The sequence below is a fragment of the Chrysochloris asiatica genome, unplaced genomic scaffold (assembly GCF_000296735.1).
Source record: "Chrysochloris asiatica unplaced genomic scaffold, ChrAsi1.0 scaffold00120, whole genome shotgun sequence".
Classification (NCBI taxonomy): Eukaryota; Metazoa; Chordata; class Mammalia; order Afrosoricida; family Chrysochloridae; genus Chrysochloris; species Chrysochloris asiatica.
The window spans coordinates 4,197,767-4,214,743 of NW_006408638.1; the positions used below are offsets into that span (position 1 = coordinate 4,197,767).

The 16,977-nt window shown below is 42.1% G+C and overlaps 1 protein-coding gene across 2 annotated transcripts; it reads left to right on the forward strand.

Annotated features, from left to right (window-relative positions):
- The first annotated feature begins 5,354 nt into the window (after positions 1–5,354).
- On the forward strand, positions 5,355–14,417 carry COL8A1 (collagen, type VIII, alpha 1). 2 transcript variants are annotated; one of them, XM_006868607.1, is made up of 2 exons: positions 5,355–5,685; positions 11,926–14,417. In XM_006868607.1, exons 1-2 carry the CDS (start codon positions 5,358–5,360, stop codon positions 13,830–13,832), a joined length of 2,235 nt encoding a protein of 744 aa, XP_006868669.1. In that variant the 5' UTR covers positions 5,355–5,357; the 3' UTR covers positions 13,833–14,417. The 2 variants fall into 2 exon arrangements, with proteins under 2 accessions (XP_006868669.1, XP_006868668.1); XM_006868606.1 differs by having other exon boundaries at positions 11,923–13,983.
- Positions 14,418–16,977: the final 2,560 nt, after the last annotated feature.

Below are 16,977 nucleotides of genomic sequence, written 5' to 3' on the forward strand. Positions count from 1 at the left end.
TCATCCCTGAAGGTGGAATTAAGTCCCCGTTTATACATGACCATGTATCAGCACATATTTTTGGTGTGAATTAACACTACCAGCTCTGTTTGAACCACAAGGTCGGTAGTTCAAACCCACCAGCTGCTCCTTGGAAACCCTATTAAAAGCCCTATGAGTCAGAACCAACTTGATGACACTTAACAACAACAACAACAGTGACTACCTTAGAAACATGCGATATGAGACTTAGACGGAATTTCAGAGACAATTAGAGATTTCTTCTTTTCTTTATTCCTTTTACAAATTAAATTAAAGGGATTTTTTTTTCCAAAACACATGCCTCAGATGAGAAATTAGATCAGAAATTCTGGAATTCTGAGTGAAATAAAGGAAAAGAACTGTGTATAGCATACTGTAATTTGTTTTTTAAAAGCAGTTTATATTATAATATGTCTGTATATTCCTAGACCTTCTCTGGGAAAATATGGAGAAAAAAGAAGGGAAGTCATTGCTTTGAAGGGAAGGGATTGTAGAACTAGAGATCAAAAGTAGGAAATTTTACTTTTATCTTTGCTACTCATTAGTAGTTTACACATCTGATACTCCTATGAAAAAAGTGCAAACTGTTTGAGACCAAATCTATTGACCATATTATATGCATGTTTTTAACCCCTGGGCCTAGGTATTGTTTCCAGTAAGAAGTCAATAAATTATTGTTGTGTGAATGCTTATGATAGATGGTCCTTTTCCATCTCTAAAATTAATTTAAATCTTAATGAGTATAAACCAGTACAGGGTCACTATGAGTTGGAACCAACGACTCCACGGTGGTAATTTGGTGGGTCTTTCCAAATGGTTCAGAAGAATTCATCACTTTTAGAAGGACAGAAAATAGCAGCTTTCCATCATCTTCCATCTTACCATTACATAGGTTATAAATAATATTACCCTTAAAATAAAGAGTTCCTGAACTATTCTGATTTATAAAGCAGAGCAAGTTTTATCAATCATTTTTGCTGGCAAATGCTTATGTGTTTTTTTCTCAAAGGGGAGAAAATGAATATTTTAAAGAATTGCAAAGCAGTGAATTTTGTGGTAGAAATTTATATTAAATATTTTCTCAGGTGCTTTTTATTAATCAATCTTTCTGCAACCTGCTCACACTCTTGGCAATATTCTTGAATAGAATGTCACAAAGTCAAAGCACATTTTCTGAAAAATGAGAAAACATAGTTCAGAATTAAGTAAGGCAGAAGCAAAAAACAAACAAACAACGAAACCTCTCATGATAATGGAAACTAAATTATTTTGCACAGAATTTTGTCAAAAATTTCCAGAAGACATATTAAACATTGTGAGGTACTTGCCACTTCTCTCTCTGAGCAATGAGCATTATCATGGTAGTTGGTGGTTATGTGCCGTGGAGTCATCAGTTCCGACTCATAGTGACCTTGTACAGGGTTTCCAAGGCTGTAAATCTTTATGGGAGCAGAAAGCCTTATCTTTCTCCGTGGAACAGCTTGTAGTTTCGAACTTCTGACCTTAAGGTTTGCAGCCCAATTCGTAACCACTACGCTACCAGAGCTCCTTGAGGATTCTCATAACACTCCATTAAAATTCTGCTTTTCATTAAGTCCCATTATGTGAGCATAGCCCATGCATTCCCAGTGTTAGTATCATAGCATGTGGGATAAACTTGTCCTCTTGGGTGCATTTGCTAACACTACAATTACCTAAGATGTTAAGCCTAGAACATTTTCAGATGTTTTCCCTAGCAGTGTTTTAGAAACTGATTAAAAACAAAAGAACTTTGCACTGAGTCCTTTCCATCTCATAGTGCCCCATCTTTGGAAGACTGCCGACTGCCACAGCTTCCTCCAATGGAGTGACTTCAAACTGCCACCTTTTAGTTAGCAGCTAAGAGATTAACCATGAACAACAAGGCCTCCTAACAGACTGTTGTTAAGTGCCGACAAGTCAGTTCAACTCTCAGTGACCCTGTATAAGGGTTTCTGAAGAATGGCCAACTTTGCATTTCAAATGAACTTTGCAGGTCTAGTGCTTATCCTACAGCTCCACAGTAAATAGATGGTTGCTGTTGTTAAGTGCTGTCAAGTCGGTTCAATTTATAACGTCTCTGAGTTGAGGTTGAATGCTTATCCTATGGTGACACACCAGGGCTCCATAAGCAGATTAGCCCCATTCATATTTACTCTATTAACTGCAAAAAGGTACTGTTAACAAGGAATATCCAAACTTACAGATAGTACTCATTTGACCTAGCTTCAATGACTTGATGACCAGAGCTCGACTAGGGGAAGATAAAGAAATTTGATAAAGGAACCAAGTGTAAGTTGCTACAATTTGATGATCTTGACCTATACTTACAGATTTAGTAGCTCAAAATACCATCCTAGAGGGAAGAAGTCTTCACATCAAGGATCCCCTCAGTACACAGGGTTGTAGGGACAGGCAACTTAGACATTGACTATCTAAAATGGGGAGGGGGGGGCAATAACGGCATGAAGTGACGGGTTTACCAGGTTTCAAGAGGGAGTTTAGTTTCAGAGTGTGTGGGGGAAGGTAGAATCCCCACTGAATAGTTTTCATCTTGTCTAGATGGGTCAGGAGAAAGGAGATGGGGATAGGATTCTTATGATTCAATAGTGAGTAATTGTTTTCGTGACTAATTGTGATTGTCACAACTGTAAAGGTAGAAGTTTCGTAATAAAAAGTGGGGAATAGCTATTCTTACATTCCAGGAACAGAGGACACTAGGACCATCAAGGGAGAAGAGCATGAGCGGAATGTGGGATCCTAACCAGAGAAGCAGTGACAGCAGAGATGGAGGCAGAGATGGGGTCTTGGAGAGAGGGAGCAGCTGAGGACTCCAGACTCATGGAAAGGCAGGGACTTGAGAGCTGGTGGCCAGGAGGCAGACTTGCAGAATGTTTCCTTTAGTGGTGTAAGTTATTATATATGCCTGAATGTTTTTTTTAAAAAAAAAGAGAGAAATACTCTTAACTGATGGTACATGGAGGACACATTCTGCTTGTTCTCTTCTCCCTTGCTGGTCCTAGGATCCTTGTTTCTGGATCATAAGGTTAACTACTCCCCGTTTTTGTTACAAAACTTCTACCTTTACAAGGTAACAACTGCAATTAGTCATGATAACAATTACTCACTATTGAATCGTAAGAATCATATCCCCATGTCTTTTTACCAGACCCATCCAGACAAGATGAAAACTCTTCAGTGGGGACTCTATCTTCCCTCACACACTCTTAAACTAAATTGCCTCTTTACTTTACTCCCATGGGATATCAAAGAGATTGTCCAATGATTTCTGCATTCCATTGGATCACCTCTCTGTGGAATGGGCACAAATACGGACCTCTTCCAATCAATCGGCCAGATAGTTGTCTTCCAAATTTCTTGGCATAGATGAGTGAGTGCCTTCTGTGCTGCCTCACTTTCTTGAAAGATTTCAATTTTTATTCCATCAATTCCTGGTGCCTTGGTCTTTGCCAATTCTTTCAATGCACCTTGGACTTCCTTCTTCAGTATCATTTTTGGGAGCCAATGTCTAAGTTGCCCATCCCTATCTACCCTGTGTACAGAGGGGATAGCACTGATACTTGATGTGAAGACTCCTTCCCTCTCTGTTCGTCTTTAGAGCTACTACATCCATGAGTATAGGTCAAGTTCATAAAATTATAGCTATTTATCCTTGTTTCCTTTATCAAAATTTTTATTTTGTTTTGTTTTTTATCTTCCTCTAATTGAGTTCTGATCATCGAGCCATCGAGGCTAGATCAAATGGGTACTGTCTGCAAGTTTGGGAGTTCTTGTGTGTCTCTCCTCACTTCATATCAGCTGGATGCTTCTCTCTTAGCTCTAGCTGTTTGTGGCTATGTCCTTGTCCATGGGCTCAAGTGTCCCCAGGTCTCATCACACTGGACCAACCATTCCTTCCTCTTCTCTCTCTCATCTCCAGGTCAATGGACTGTGGTTGAACTCAACCCATTTCTTCATTGCTGCCTTTCTTCCTCTTCCACTCACCAGTAGACCAATGTGGTCATCAGCAAGCTTACATCCCTGCTCATGTATTCCCTTTGAGTTTCAGTCTTAGAGAGGGAGTTTGTCCTGAGGGAACTTGATTGCTTGCATTGATGGCTTCCCAGCATACAGTTTGCTTATTCTTGTTGTGGCCAGTCATACTGCCATTTTTGTTTGGATTTTCTTTGAAGATATATCTTCTGTCGCTCTAGCTGTTCCAGGCTGGTCTGCTTGTCCTTTCTAGTGGGAATGTCCCACCTCAGAAGGTTCTAGATAGGGTTCAGGAGACTTCATTATATTTAAATAAAAGAATAGTGGTATCTTTTTACGTACTATAATTATGATAGTGATTTTTTAAATGACATTTTGGAACTGTCACATAAAGCACCTCTTTTTCAATTCAGAAGTCGTCTGCAGTTTTTGTTATTTGTTCTTTTACCTTCACATTTATTTGTGACCACCAGGAAGCAGCCAAAGCATCTGACAGATGAAAAATCTCTGAATCTGAGCTAAAACAAATAAATTAACTGTCCATTTAGAATAGAATTACTAACAAGAGCCTAACTTACCATATGTGTTGATGTATGTCTTCTTTTAACAGGATCTACCCTATCCATAAGGATTAAATTTGATGTAAATGACCAAACATCCAAAATAATAACGACTTAGAGAAGATAGACTTTTATTTCTCTCTTGAGACAGTAAAGTTCAAAGTTAAAGGTTGATACGGAGTCTTCATCTTCAACCAGGGCCAAGGCTACTTCTAGCTTTTGCTCTGCAATTCTCCATGCTCAGCTCTCACCTCATAAGCCAAGATGTCTGGTTCATTTCCAGATAAAATCTCCATATTCCAGCCAAAGGAAAGAGGAAACAAGGAAAAGGAGGACTCCCTTTTAGTATCCTTCTTGGGAATTGCACACATAATAGTGATATCAAGTTGATCCAAACTTTGTCACATGAACATGTGGAAAAAAATATCATGTTTATCCTGAAGCTACTCTGTTGCCAACTAAAAAACAGAGATTTCAATACTATGGAAGACAAACAGAATTGATATTCAGAGCAACTAGCAGTGTCTCCTATGGTCTATATTTCCACCAATTGTCAGATCCTACACCTTTTTCTGGTGTGTTTGTTTGAATGGGTTTTCTTTTTGTTTCCTTTTGAAAAGTAGCATTTTGCTTTTCATTTGCTACCATTTATGAAGCTCTTATGAAAACAGCTGTTTCCTTTTTTTCCTCCTGTCTCTAAATGAACTCCTACCACTTGACCTCCAGGTTCTCACCATGTTGGTACATTCTTTCCTTCCACAGGTGATGGCTTGGCCAACCGTCCCTCTGCAGTTGCTGGGAGTGCTGCTCACCATTGCCCTAGGCTGCATCCGGCTCATTCAGGCTGGTGCCTACTATGGGATCAAGCCGCTGCCACCTCAAATTCCTCCCCAGATGCCACCACAAATTCCGCAGTACCAGCCCCTGGGCCAGCAAGTGCCTCACATGCCGCTGGGGAAAGATAGCCTTGCCATGGGCAAGGAGCTGCCCCACATGCAGTACGGCAAAGAGTATCCACACCTACCCCAATATATGAAGGAAATTCCACAGGGGCCAAGAATGGGCAAGGAAATGGCACCCAAGAAAGGCAAAGGTAACATTAGTGAACAATCATATTCCTGTATTGTTTAAAATAGCAGTTTTTAAAATCCTAAGTTATGGGATCCAGGGGAAGAAGCTAAATATTAGGAATTTTTACTTTCACACTTGTTACTGACATATTTAAATTAAATGCCTTGCTGCTTGTTAGCTACCTTAGAGTTGGTCCCATAGGGGCCCCAAGCACAGTGGGAAAGACTATAGTACTAAAACCTGTTTAGTGTCATAGCAACACACATGTCTCCACTGGCTATGGGGTGGCTGTACATGGTAGACTGATCAAGAACTGAACCCCAGTCTCCCACATGAAATGAGAATTCTACCACTGAACAATCACTGCCCTAGTCTCATCCTAAAGAAAGATACAAATGAAATTATTATGTTAAGAATTTGCCTTGTTATTTCAACTAGTATCAAATGAAACAAAATATTCTAATTACAAATGAATTTTTTCCTTATTACTTATTTGTTCAAACATTCAGCAGTTATTTAATGAACATCTATTTGGGGGCCAGGCTCTGGGTCTGATTCTGAGGGAGAAAGCAGGGAAAAAATTAAGCTAAAAAAAAGGTAACAATTCAGTCTTTTGAACTAAGAGAATGATGTTGTAAAGACCTGCTGTGTTTGGAGAGAAAAATGCATGTGGCATATCCGGAATTCTAGGAAACCTAACATTTGTAGGCAAACAGCTACATCAGAATAGCATTTCTCTTTGAGGAAATAGAGGCCATTTCCATTAGTCCCTGTACTAGCAGAAAACTCTACTTCTGGAGAACCACTGGATTAAGCAATAAAAGTCCTAGATGCCAGAAATGAAAAAGACCTAGTCATTTAACTTCTCTGAGCCTACCTTCTTCATCCATAAAATAAGGTTGTTGAGAGACTCAATGACATAGGGTCAGTAAAAGTGCTGAATAATGCTAAAGCACCATAGGTCCTTCAACAGCTGGCTGCTGAACAGCTGTGTTTCAGCAAACCCTTAGTTACAACAGAAAACATTCCAGAGGCTATGTTAAATACTGAGGAATTGTGCTGCATACAATGTGTTCCTTCCCCCAGATGCTGCTGCTGTTGTTGTTGTTAGATGCCATTGAGTGAGTTATGACCCTATGCACAACAAAAATGCTGCCCAGTCCTGCACCATCCTCACAATTATTGTTATGCTTGAGCCCATTGCATCTGCCACTGTGCAAATCCACAGACTAGTCCCTCCTGATAATGTGTCTGAAATATGAGAGACAAAGTCTCACCATCCTGGCTTCTAAGGAGCATTCTGGCTGTACTTCTTCCAACACAGATTTGTTTGTTCTTCTGGCAGTCCGTGGTACTTTTAATATTCTTCTCCAACAGTATAACTCAAATGCATCTTCTGTGGTCTTCTTTATTCATTATCCACCTTTCACATGCATATGTTGTTGTGTGCCGTGGAGTCAGTTCCGACTCATAGAGACCCTGTACAGGGTTTCCGAGACTGTAAATCTTTACAGGAGCAGAAAGCCTCATCTTTCTCCTGCGGAACAGCTGGTAGTTTCAAACTGCTGACCTTAAGGTTCACAGCCCAATTCATAACCACTACGCTACCAGAGCTCCTTACAGGAGTAGAAAGCCTCATCTTTCTCCCGCGGAGTGGCTGGTAGTTTCGAACCACTGACGTTAAGGTTCATAGCCCTTAAGATTTGTAACCACTACACTATCAGAGCTCCTTTTCACATGCATATAGGTGATTAAAAATAACATGATATCTTTGCTCTTAAACACTTTAAAGAGGTCTTTTACAGCAGATTTTCCTAATGCAATCCATTGTTTGATTTCTTGACTGCTGCTTTCATGAGTATTGATTGTGGAGCCAAGAAAAATGAAGCCTTGTTATTGTTAGGTGCCATCAAGTTGGTTCCAACTCATAGCAACCCTATGTAAAGCACTGCCCAGTCCTGCACCATTCTTGCAGCCATTGCTGTTTGAACCCATTGTTGAAGCCACTGTGTCAGCCCACTTTTTTTTTCTTTTTTTCTGGAAGGTTTTCCCAAAGAGGGGGAGTACATCTGTCCCTTCCCCCCCCCCCTTTTATTGTGTGATAGTTTACATGGGGAAACATTAGCTTTACACTCATTCTATCATACATCATTTCATTGCCATAGTTACCATCCCGTCCATGCATCATCGCCCAACCAAAGGTTATACCCCACAGGCCCCCCCTCTCTCCCCACGGTCCTCAGCACACAGCTCCCTTCCCTCCCTGGATCTCAAATCCTTAGCCACTCCATCTCTTCATGTCATCCTCTCTGTCTCCATCTCAGGCCTCGCTGCTTCTCTGGATGGGGTCCCGATTTCTGTTCTTCTCCAGTGATGGTCCCAGGGGCCTTCGCTCCTAGACTGAAAGGTTAATCACATTCCTCCTTGCTATAAAATATCCACCTTTACCTTTCCAGTCCTCACAATCCATCCTGATAACAAGTATTCACCCCTGCGTCACAAGAGACCCATCAGCATTTCTTTTCATCAGCCCTTCCTAGACAGGTTGGATATTACTCACTTGAGACTCCACCCTACTCCCCACCCTGTCGATCCAGGATCCCTCTTGAAAGCTTGTAAGCCAGTCACTTCTTACCCTAGTATCCCTCCCCCCATTTTGGGTACCCAGTGTTCAAGTCGCTCATCCCTATACTGGACATATTGTAACCCCTTTTTAGGTATGCCAGTCAGTTCCAGGCAGAAGACTGACTTACAGTCTTTCTATGGTGGTATTTCTGGTTATTCCTCCCTCTACTCTCCCGTGACTGTTTTATAATATAATACATGGAAAACCAAGGTTCAAGAGTCAGCCAAGCATCTCAACATTATTCCCCCCCTTTCCCCATTCCAACCATGTCCCAGTCTCTGTATCCCAGAGCCCTGTTGTTCCAAGGCTGTGCCTACATCATTTATTACCTCTATCCCATTTAGCTCTCAGCCCACCTTTTTAAAGATCATTCCCTTTTTCACTGATCCTCTACTTTACTAAACATAATGTCTTTCTTCTGATAACATGTCCAAAGTAGGAGAGACAAACTCTTGCCATCCTGGCTTCTAAGTGGTCTGGCTGTACTTCTTCTAACACAGATTTATTCATTCTTCTGGAAGTCCTCAGTATATTCAATATTCTTAGCCAACACCATAATCCAAAGGCATCAATTTTTCTCTGGTCTTCTTATTCACTATCCAGCTTTTCCAGGTATGTGAGGCAATAAAAAAGACCATGACCTGAGTCAGGCAAGTGGTAACTTCCCCAGATGCTCCCCTGATATAGTAACAATGCATTTTGATGCTTAGAAATAGCATGCCAAAATAAGACATCTATTAGCATTAAATGAAAAGCCCTGGTGGGACAATAGCTAAGGGCTCAGTTGCTAACTAAAAGTCGGTGGTTTAAGCCCTCCCAGAGGCTCTGCAGGAGAAAAGACCTAGATATCATTATTGTTATTAAGTACCATGGAGTCGGTTCCAACTCATAATGACCCTGCACAGGGTTTCCGAGGCTGCAAATCCTTACGGGTGCAGACAGCCTCATCTTTCTCCTGTGGAACACCTGGTAGTTTCGAACTGCTGACCTTGAGGTTAACAGCCTGATTCGTAACCACTATGCTACCAGAGCTCTGAAGGAGAAAAGACCTAGGTATGTGTTCCCATAAATAGTATAGCCTGAAAACTCCTAAGGGGCAGTTCTACTCTGTCACTGTGAGTCAGAATTGACTTTACAACACACAACCGCATAAAAGAAGCATTTCTGATTTACTTCTCTTTAAGAGCTGCATTATCTAGGTCATTTGTTTTCCTTCATTATGTGAATGACTTGGCTGACTTTTGGTACTTCCTGCACTTATTCAAATGAACCCTGGTGGTGCTATGGGCTAAGCACTGGGCTGATAACTGCAAGAACAGTAGAGCAAATCCACCAGCTGCTCCAAAGAGGCAAGATGAGGCTGTCTAACTCTCACCAAGATTTACAGTCTTAGAAAACTTATGGAATAGCTCTGCTCTTGTCTTATAGGGTTGCTATGAGTCAGAATCAACTCAATAGCACTGGGTTGGGATTGTACTTAGTCCAACAAGTGGTTGTGTTGTTAAGTGCTGTTGAGCTGGTTCCAATTCATAGAGACCCTGTATAGGGTTTCTGAGAGTGGCTGCTGGGTTTGAACCACCATCCTTGTGGTTAGCAGTCCAATGCTTATCCTACAGCATCATTGTTGTTGTTAGGTGTCATCAAGTAGGTACCGACCCATAGCAACCTTATGCACAGCAGAATGAAACACTGCCCAATCCTGGGCAAACCTCACTACTGTTGCCACGCTTTAGTCCATCAATGCTGCCACTTTCCAATCCATCTCGTTGGGGGTCTTTCTCTTTTTCTCTGACCCCCCTTCTTACCAAACATGATATCCTTCTCCAGTGACTGGTCCCTCCTGACAATATGTCCAGAGCATCATACCAGGACTCTATTTAGATGAGTACCGGAAAGCAAATCAAGTAAACTGGAAAGAACATGAGTTCTATGGTTCTTTTTGTTCCCTGCTCAGTGAAAAATAAAGTGGTTGAAATTAAGATACCAGTGTAGTACTGTAGGATAAGCACTGGACTGCTAATCAAAAGGTCAGTTGTTCAAAAGTTCACCAGCCACTCTTCAGAAACCCTATACAGATCATTATGAATCAGAACTGATTCAATGGCACTTATAACAGCAACAACTGTTGATTAAAATAATACTTTTGCACTATAAATTTCATTTCTTTATGCTATCCATTACCCCCAGAAACATGGGACATACAGAGTTGTGTTTATCTACAAGGCAGATCATAATTATAAAAAACATGTGCTTTGTATTTTAATAACAATTCACAAAAGCACGACTTCTTTAATGTCTGTTATCTACCTTTGTAGTGTGGGTGTAAGATCGGAAAGAAGAGATGCTAATGACATGAGGTACAAGATAAAGGTCTCATGTCAAGGCCAGGAAGAGAAGCAGAACTCCCTGCTCCTAAACCCAGCTTTCTTCTTATCCAGACTTCTTGTCGTCCTAAAATATCGTACTCACTTTTCCTGTTTAAAAGCCAAATTTGCAAAGGAGAAGTAATTTATTAGGTAAAAGAATTAATACTAGAGATTAATGAAATCCTATACCACATTAGGAATCCTGGTGTGACATCATAGGGTAAGCACTGGACCGAAAGGTTGGTTTGAAAAGACTGACAATTCAGATCCACCAGCCACTCCTCAGAAACCCTATGCAGGGTCATGATGGCACTTAACAACAACAACAACAACAACAGCACATTAGCATTTTTAAGCAAATCTATTTGACTCTAGAGGACCACATACAAAATAACAAGAGTCCTGGTGTGGTGCTATAGGTTAAGCACTGTACTACTAACCTTAAGATTGGCAGTTCAAACCCACTAGCCTCTCCTCAGAAACCCTACACAGGGTTGTCGGTACCAACTCAACAGTACTGAACAACAACATTATTTCCTGAGACTACATGATACTAACATTCATCATCCATATTGTACTATATTGAAGCACATGAAAGAATATTATTTAGCCAAAAATTGTTACAAAAAAAATTAAGGACATAAAAAAATGCAACATATCATTAAGTAGAAAAAGTTAGAGAATTTCTCCACCATTGTTTAAAGACACATGAACACACACACACAAGTACATCAAGAATACATAAGGTTGAACATATAAATGTGAAACTTTTCTTCATGAGTAGTGGAATTATAAGCAATTTTTATTTTTATTTTTTATACATCTTTAAATTTCCCAAAATCCCTGTGTGGCGCTATAGGAATTGCAAGGTCGCAAGTTCAAACTCACCAGCCACTCCTCAAAAACTCTATACAGGGTCATTATGAGTCACAACCAGCTTGATAGCACGTAATTACAACAATTTCTCTAAGTTGTGTACTTGGAAAAATGTTGCTCCATTACTTTTTAGCTTTTTACTTAGCCAACACTGATAAAAACAGATGCATATTACCAATTCTCAAAACAATTCCTCAAATACATGAAAAAAAAAAAAAAATTATCACCTTAATTGTCTTTACATATCCTGGAAGAATGAGTATATATTCCTAATTTTTCTTCCTGATAAATGTACCAGAACTAAATCATTAATTTCATTACTTCATTGGCATGAGGACTAACCAGTATTAATATTTCTCTGTCTCTCTCTCCTTTCTCTTCACTTTTCCAGCAGAAATACCAGTAGCCAATTTACGAGGGGAACAAGGTCCCCGTGGAGAGCCTGGCCCAAGAGGGCCCCCTGGACCTCCTGGTTTGCCAGGCCATGGAATACCTGGAATCAAGGGAAAACCAGGGCCACAAGGGTATCCAGGAATTGGAAAGCCAGGTATGCCTGGAATGCCAGGAAAACCAGGAGCCATGGGAATGCCTGGGGCAAAAGGCGAAATTGGACCTAAAGGGGAGATTGGGCCCATGGGGATCCCCGGACCACAAGGACCTCCAGGCCCTCATGGACTTCCTGGCATTGGGAAGCCAGGAGTCCCAGGGTCGCCAGGGCAACCAGGCGCCAAGGGCGAGCGAGGACCCAAAGGACCAACAGGACCTCCAGGCCTTCAGGGTCCTAAAGGAGAGAAGGGCTATGGGATGCCAGGTTTGCCAGGGCTGAAAGGGCCTCCAGGGATGCACGGACCTCCCGGTCCTGTTGGTCTTCCAGGAGTGGGCAAACCAGGAGTGACAGGCTTCCCTGGGCCCCAGGGGCCTCTGGGGAAACCTGGGCCTCCAGGAGAACCCGGGCCACAGGGCCCTGTTGGGGTTCCCGGGATTCAAGGACCTCCTGGAATATCTGGAGTTGGAAAGCCAGGCCAGGATGGAATCCCTGGACAACCAGGGTTTCCAGGCGGCAAAGGGGAGCAAGGACTACCAGGGCTGCCCGGACCCCCGGGCCTCCCAGGGATTGGGAAACCCGGCTTCCCAGGAGTCAAAGGTGACCGTGGTATTGGTGGTATTCCTGGGGCTCTTGGGCCACGAGGAGAGAAAGGGCCAGCAGGTGCCCCTGGAATGGGAGGGCCCCCAGGAGAACCAGGCCTCCCTGGAATCCCAGGTCCTATGGGTCCTCCAGGTGCTATTGGTTTCCCTGGACCTAAAGGAGAGGGTGGAGTTGTGGGGCCACAGGGGCCATCAGGTCCCAAGGGTGAGCCAGGACTCCAGGGCTTCCCAGGAAAGCCAGGTTTCCTTGGTGAAGTGGGGCCTCCTGGCATGAGGGGTTTGCCAGGTCCCATAGGACCCAAAGGGGAGGCTGGGCATAAAGGTTTACCAGGACTCCCTGGAGCTCCAGGGCTGCTTGGACCTAAGGGACAGCCAGGAATTCCAGGGGAGCAGGGCTTGCAAGGCCCGCCAGGCATCCCAGGGATTGTAGGCTCTAGTGGCCCCATTGGACCACCTGGAATCCCAGGCCCCAAAGGGGAACCAGGACTCCCAGGAGCCCCTGGCTTCCCTGGAGTAGGGAAACCTGGAGTAGCAGGACTTCATGGCCCCCCAGGGAAACCTGGTGCCCTTGGTCCTCAAGGCCAGCCTGGTCTTCCTGGACCCCCAGGCCCCCCAGGCCCTCCAGGGCCCCCAGCTGCAATGCCCCCTACACCACCACCCCATGGAGAGTATCTGCCAGATATGGGACTGGGAATTGATGGCGCCAAAACTCCCCATGCCTACGGGGCTAAGAAAAGCAAGCACGGAGGGCCAGCCTACGAGATGCCTGCATTTACCGCTGAGCTGACTGCGCCTTTCCCCCCAGTGGGGGCCCCAGTGAAGTTTGACAAACTTCTGTATAATGGCAGGCAGAACTACAACCCACAGACGGGCATCTTCACTTGTGAGGTCCCTGGTGTCTACTACTTTGCCTACCATGTTCACTGCAAGGGGGGCAATGTGTGGGTTGCTCTGTTCAAGAACAACGAGCCCATGATGTACACGTATGACGAGTACAAAAAGGGCTTTCTGGACCAGGCGTCCGGGAGCGCGGTGCTGCTACTCAGGCCGGGAGACCGGGTGTTCCTCCAGATGCCGTCCGAACAGGCTGCGGGACTCTATGCCGGGCAGTACGTCCACTCCTCGTTTTCAGGATATTTATTATATCCCATGTGAGAGGAAAAAAAAGAGAAGACAAATAGATTAAATAGAAGAAAAAGAGTGACAAGGACGCATCAAAACAATCCAAATGAAAAACATAAACAATTGCTTCAGAAAGTTTATAAGGTTGGAAAGTTATATTTAAGTGAAAATTTGGACCTTTGTGTACAAGTAGAAACTAAAATGCATGTTTAATGCTCTGCACAGCAGCTTGTAATTGAAAATGATGGAATAAGATTTATATATCAAATCGTGATATGTGTGTTGTACCCACTGGAATCATATTAGCTGATGTATGTTATACGCTCCCATGGTAATCTGCTTATTCAGATCAGTCAAAAGATTTCAGTATGAAAGATCATAGCTAACGAAAGTCACTCACTCATATTGTTTACTTTCAAATATCTATAAGTACGGCTTAAAGACACATAAAGGAGAACCATTACATACCATATTTACTTCTGTAATTTCCTCTGACTTTGTACAGATACTCTGACATGCGGGAGAGAAGTTGGGTGTTACTTTCCCAGCAGGAGGGGCTGGGGAGGATCATGACTCTGCTGTAGTCCAATGGATAGTTCTCTCTTGTCAGAGGCTATGCCAATAAAACTGGGAGTCCTACTCAAAACTGTGTCTCTTTAGAGACCTGGGTGGCACAAATGGCTAAGCACTATCCTACTTGCTGAAAGACTGGCAGTTCAAACCCACCCAGAGGCACCTCAGAAGACAGGGTTTGTGATCTGCTTATGAAAAGTCACAGCCTTGAAAACCTTATGGAGCAGTTCTACTTTGCACACATGGGTTATCATGAGTTAGAGCCATTTCAACACCTAATAGCAGTGCCCCTAAAAGAACAAGTGAACCAGTCAACCACTGTGTATTGGTGTAGCACTGTGGGCTAATGCAGTGGACTGCAAAGTCATTTGACACCAGCTGCTCCTTGGAAACCCTATACAGGGTTGCTAAGGGTCAGAAACGACTCAACAGCACTAACAACAACAATAGCACTGGACCACACACATAAGCAACGATTAACTCATCTATTCTTCAAATTTCATTTTTATTTTTTGTCCTACAGTATCCTTCCCCCCCCCCTTCTTTTCATATAATTTCTACTATGATCCAACTATTACAAACACTTGGGACTTATTAGAAAAATAAATTGTGGAATATTCATCATCAATAAACCTAAAACCATTGCCAATGAGTCAATGCCAACTCATAGAAACATTATAGAACAGAATAGACCTCTCCCATATGGTTTCCAAAGCTTCAATGTTATAGAAGCAGACTGCCACATCTTTCTCACATGGAGCAGCTGGTGGGTTTGAACCATCAACCTTTCAGTTAGCAGCTTAGCACTATAACCACTGCACCATCAGGACTCCTTTCATTATCAATGTTATGATGAGTGCCATTGAATCAGTTCTGACTCATAGTGACCCTGTATAGGGTTTCTGAGGAGCAGCTGGTGGGTTTGAACAACCAACCTTGAGTTTAGCAGTCCAGTGCTTATTCCACCATGCCGTACCAGAGCCCTTCATTATTAATAGTAGCTAACAATTATGTTTACATGCTTATGATAATCTCTCCCCAATTGTCTACACACACAAATGACCACAGTGAGGTTTCAACCATGAAGGACATACCAATATATTTTCAGTAGCTTTTAAATTTTGAAGGAACTTCCTTCTAGTATATGAGTTGACTCACATGAGCTGAGTTTCCAAAGTAAATTTTCAGAATTCAAATCATTCCTTACTTGGAAGAAAGGATTTAGGAACTGCAAAGCAAAATACAATTTTACCTGAAAAAAATAATTGTTAAAATTTAAAATTGGATGTACTGTTTCCTGGTGTAGGTACTAAAATTGTAGGCAAAAAAACTGTCTCTTTAGAAACACTCTGTGAGGGAGGTATCTAGAATGTCAAAGGATAATGACCATCCATGCTTTTTAAGTTGCTTTTTATCAGCCCATCAGGAGCCAGCTGGGCCCAGGACATGTTTGTAAAGGAAAAAAATATTATTCCAGATTTTCACTTACAATATACTAACTGCTTCAATTATTCTTCAGGTATTCTAATCTGGCCTCAAAACACACAGAAACCATTGCAAGTGTGCTGTTTGTTTGCTGATGACATCATTAGCCTCTAGGGGAGATTATGTGGGACTGCAGTGGTAGAATCTTTACATTTTGTTCCCTCAAAATTAGATGGGAAAATACAGACATAAATACGGTATAAATATACATGGAAATGTGTCTATGTCAAATCTGAAGAATTTTTACCATCTAGAGAATTTTCTGCTCTTGGCTCAATATATGTCTTCCTATATGGTATACAGGAGTCCTGGTGTGGCGCTGTGGACCAATGTGCTGGACAGCAAAGTCAGTTTGAACCACAATGTTGGAGGTTCAAGCTCACCAGTCGCCCTTCAGAAACTCTATATAGGGTCACTATGGGTCAGAACCAACTCAACAGCACTTAAAAAGAACAACAAAAAATATGGTATTCAAGTACCATTTTGTCTCAATTTTTCTCTTAAAGAAATTAGTTTATTACCACATGATTTCTTATTCACTGTTAATTATATGACAAACTTTTTTCCCATCAAAAATATGATTACCACCTCCATTTTCAAAGTCAACAGTATTTATGTGGCTGAATATCCTTTGAATTGGTCTTGAAATGGCTAATGAGAATGCTGATTTGGGGATGATGACTTGGGGAGCAACATGGACTCACTGGGCTCCCTCTGCTTAATAAACAAATGGGGTGGGAGGAGGGGTGGAAATGATTCTGACTCATAGCAACTCTATATAGGGTTTCTGAGACTATATATCTTTACAGGAGCAAACAGCCTCATCTTTCTCCTACAGAGATGCTCGTGAATTTGAACTGCCAACCTTGCATAGCAGTCTAGTGCTTATCCTATAGCACTGCTACATTGAGATGGCTGAGAAGCAAATCAAATCAAATCAAATCTGTACATGTTTGGGTTTTTAATGTCCACCAAACAAAGGAGAAATTGTCTCTTTAGTTAAAACCAAATTTCACTTTTCAAAAAATCTTCCAACTTATTTATTGGTTGTTATTCAGTTGCCTCTACATGTGTGTATGTTATCAGGCTTATGCTTCTAACTTGTACATTGGAGAGGAGC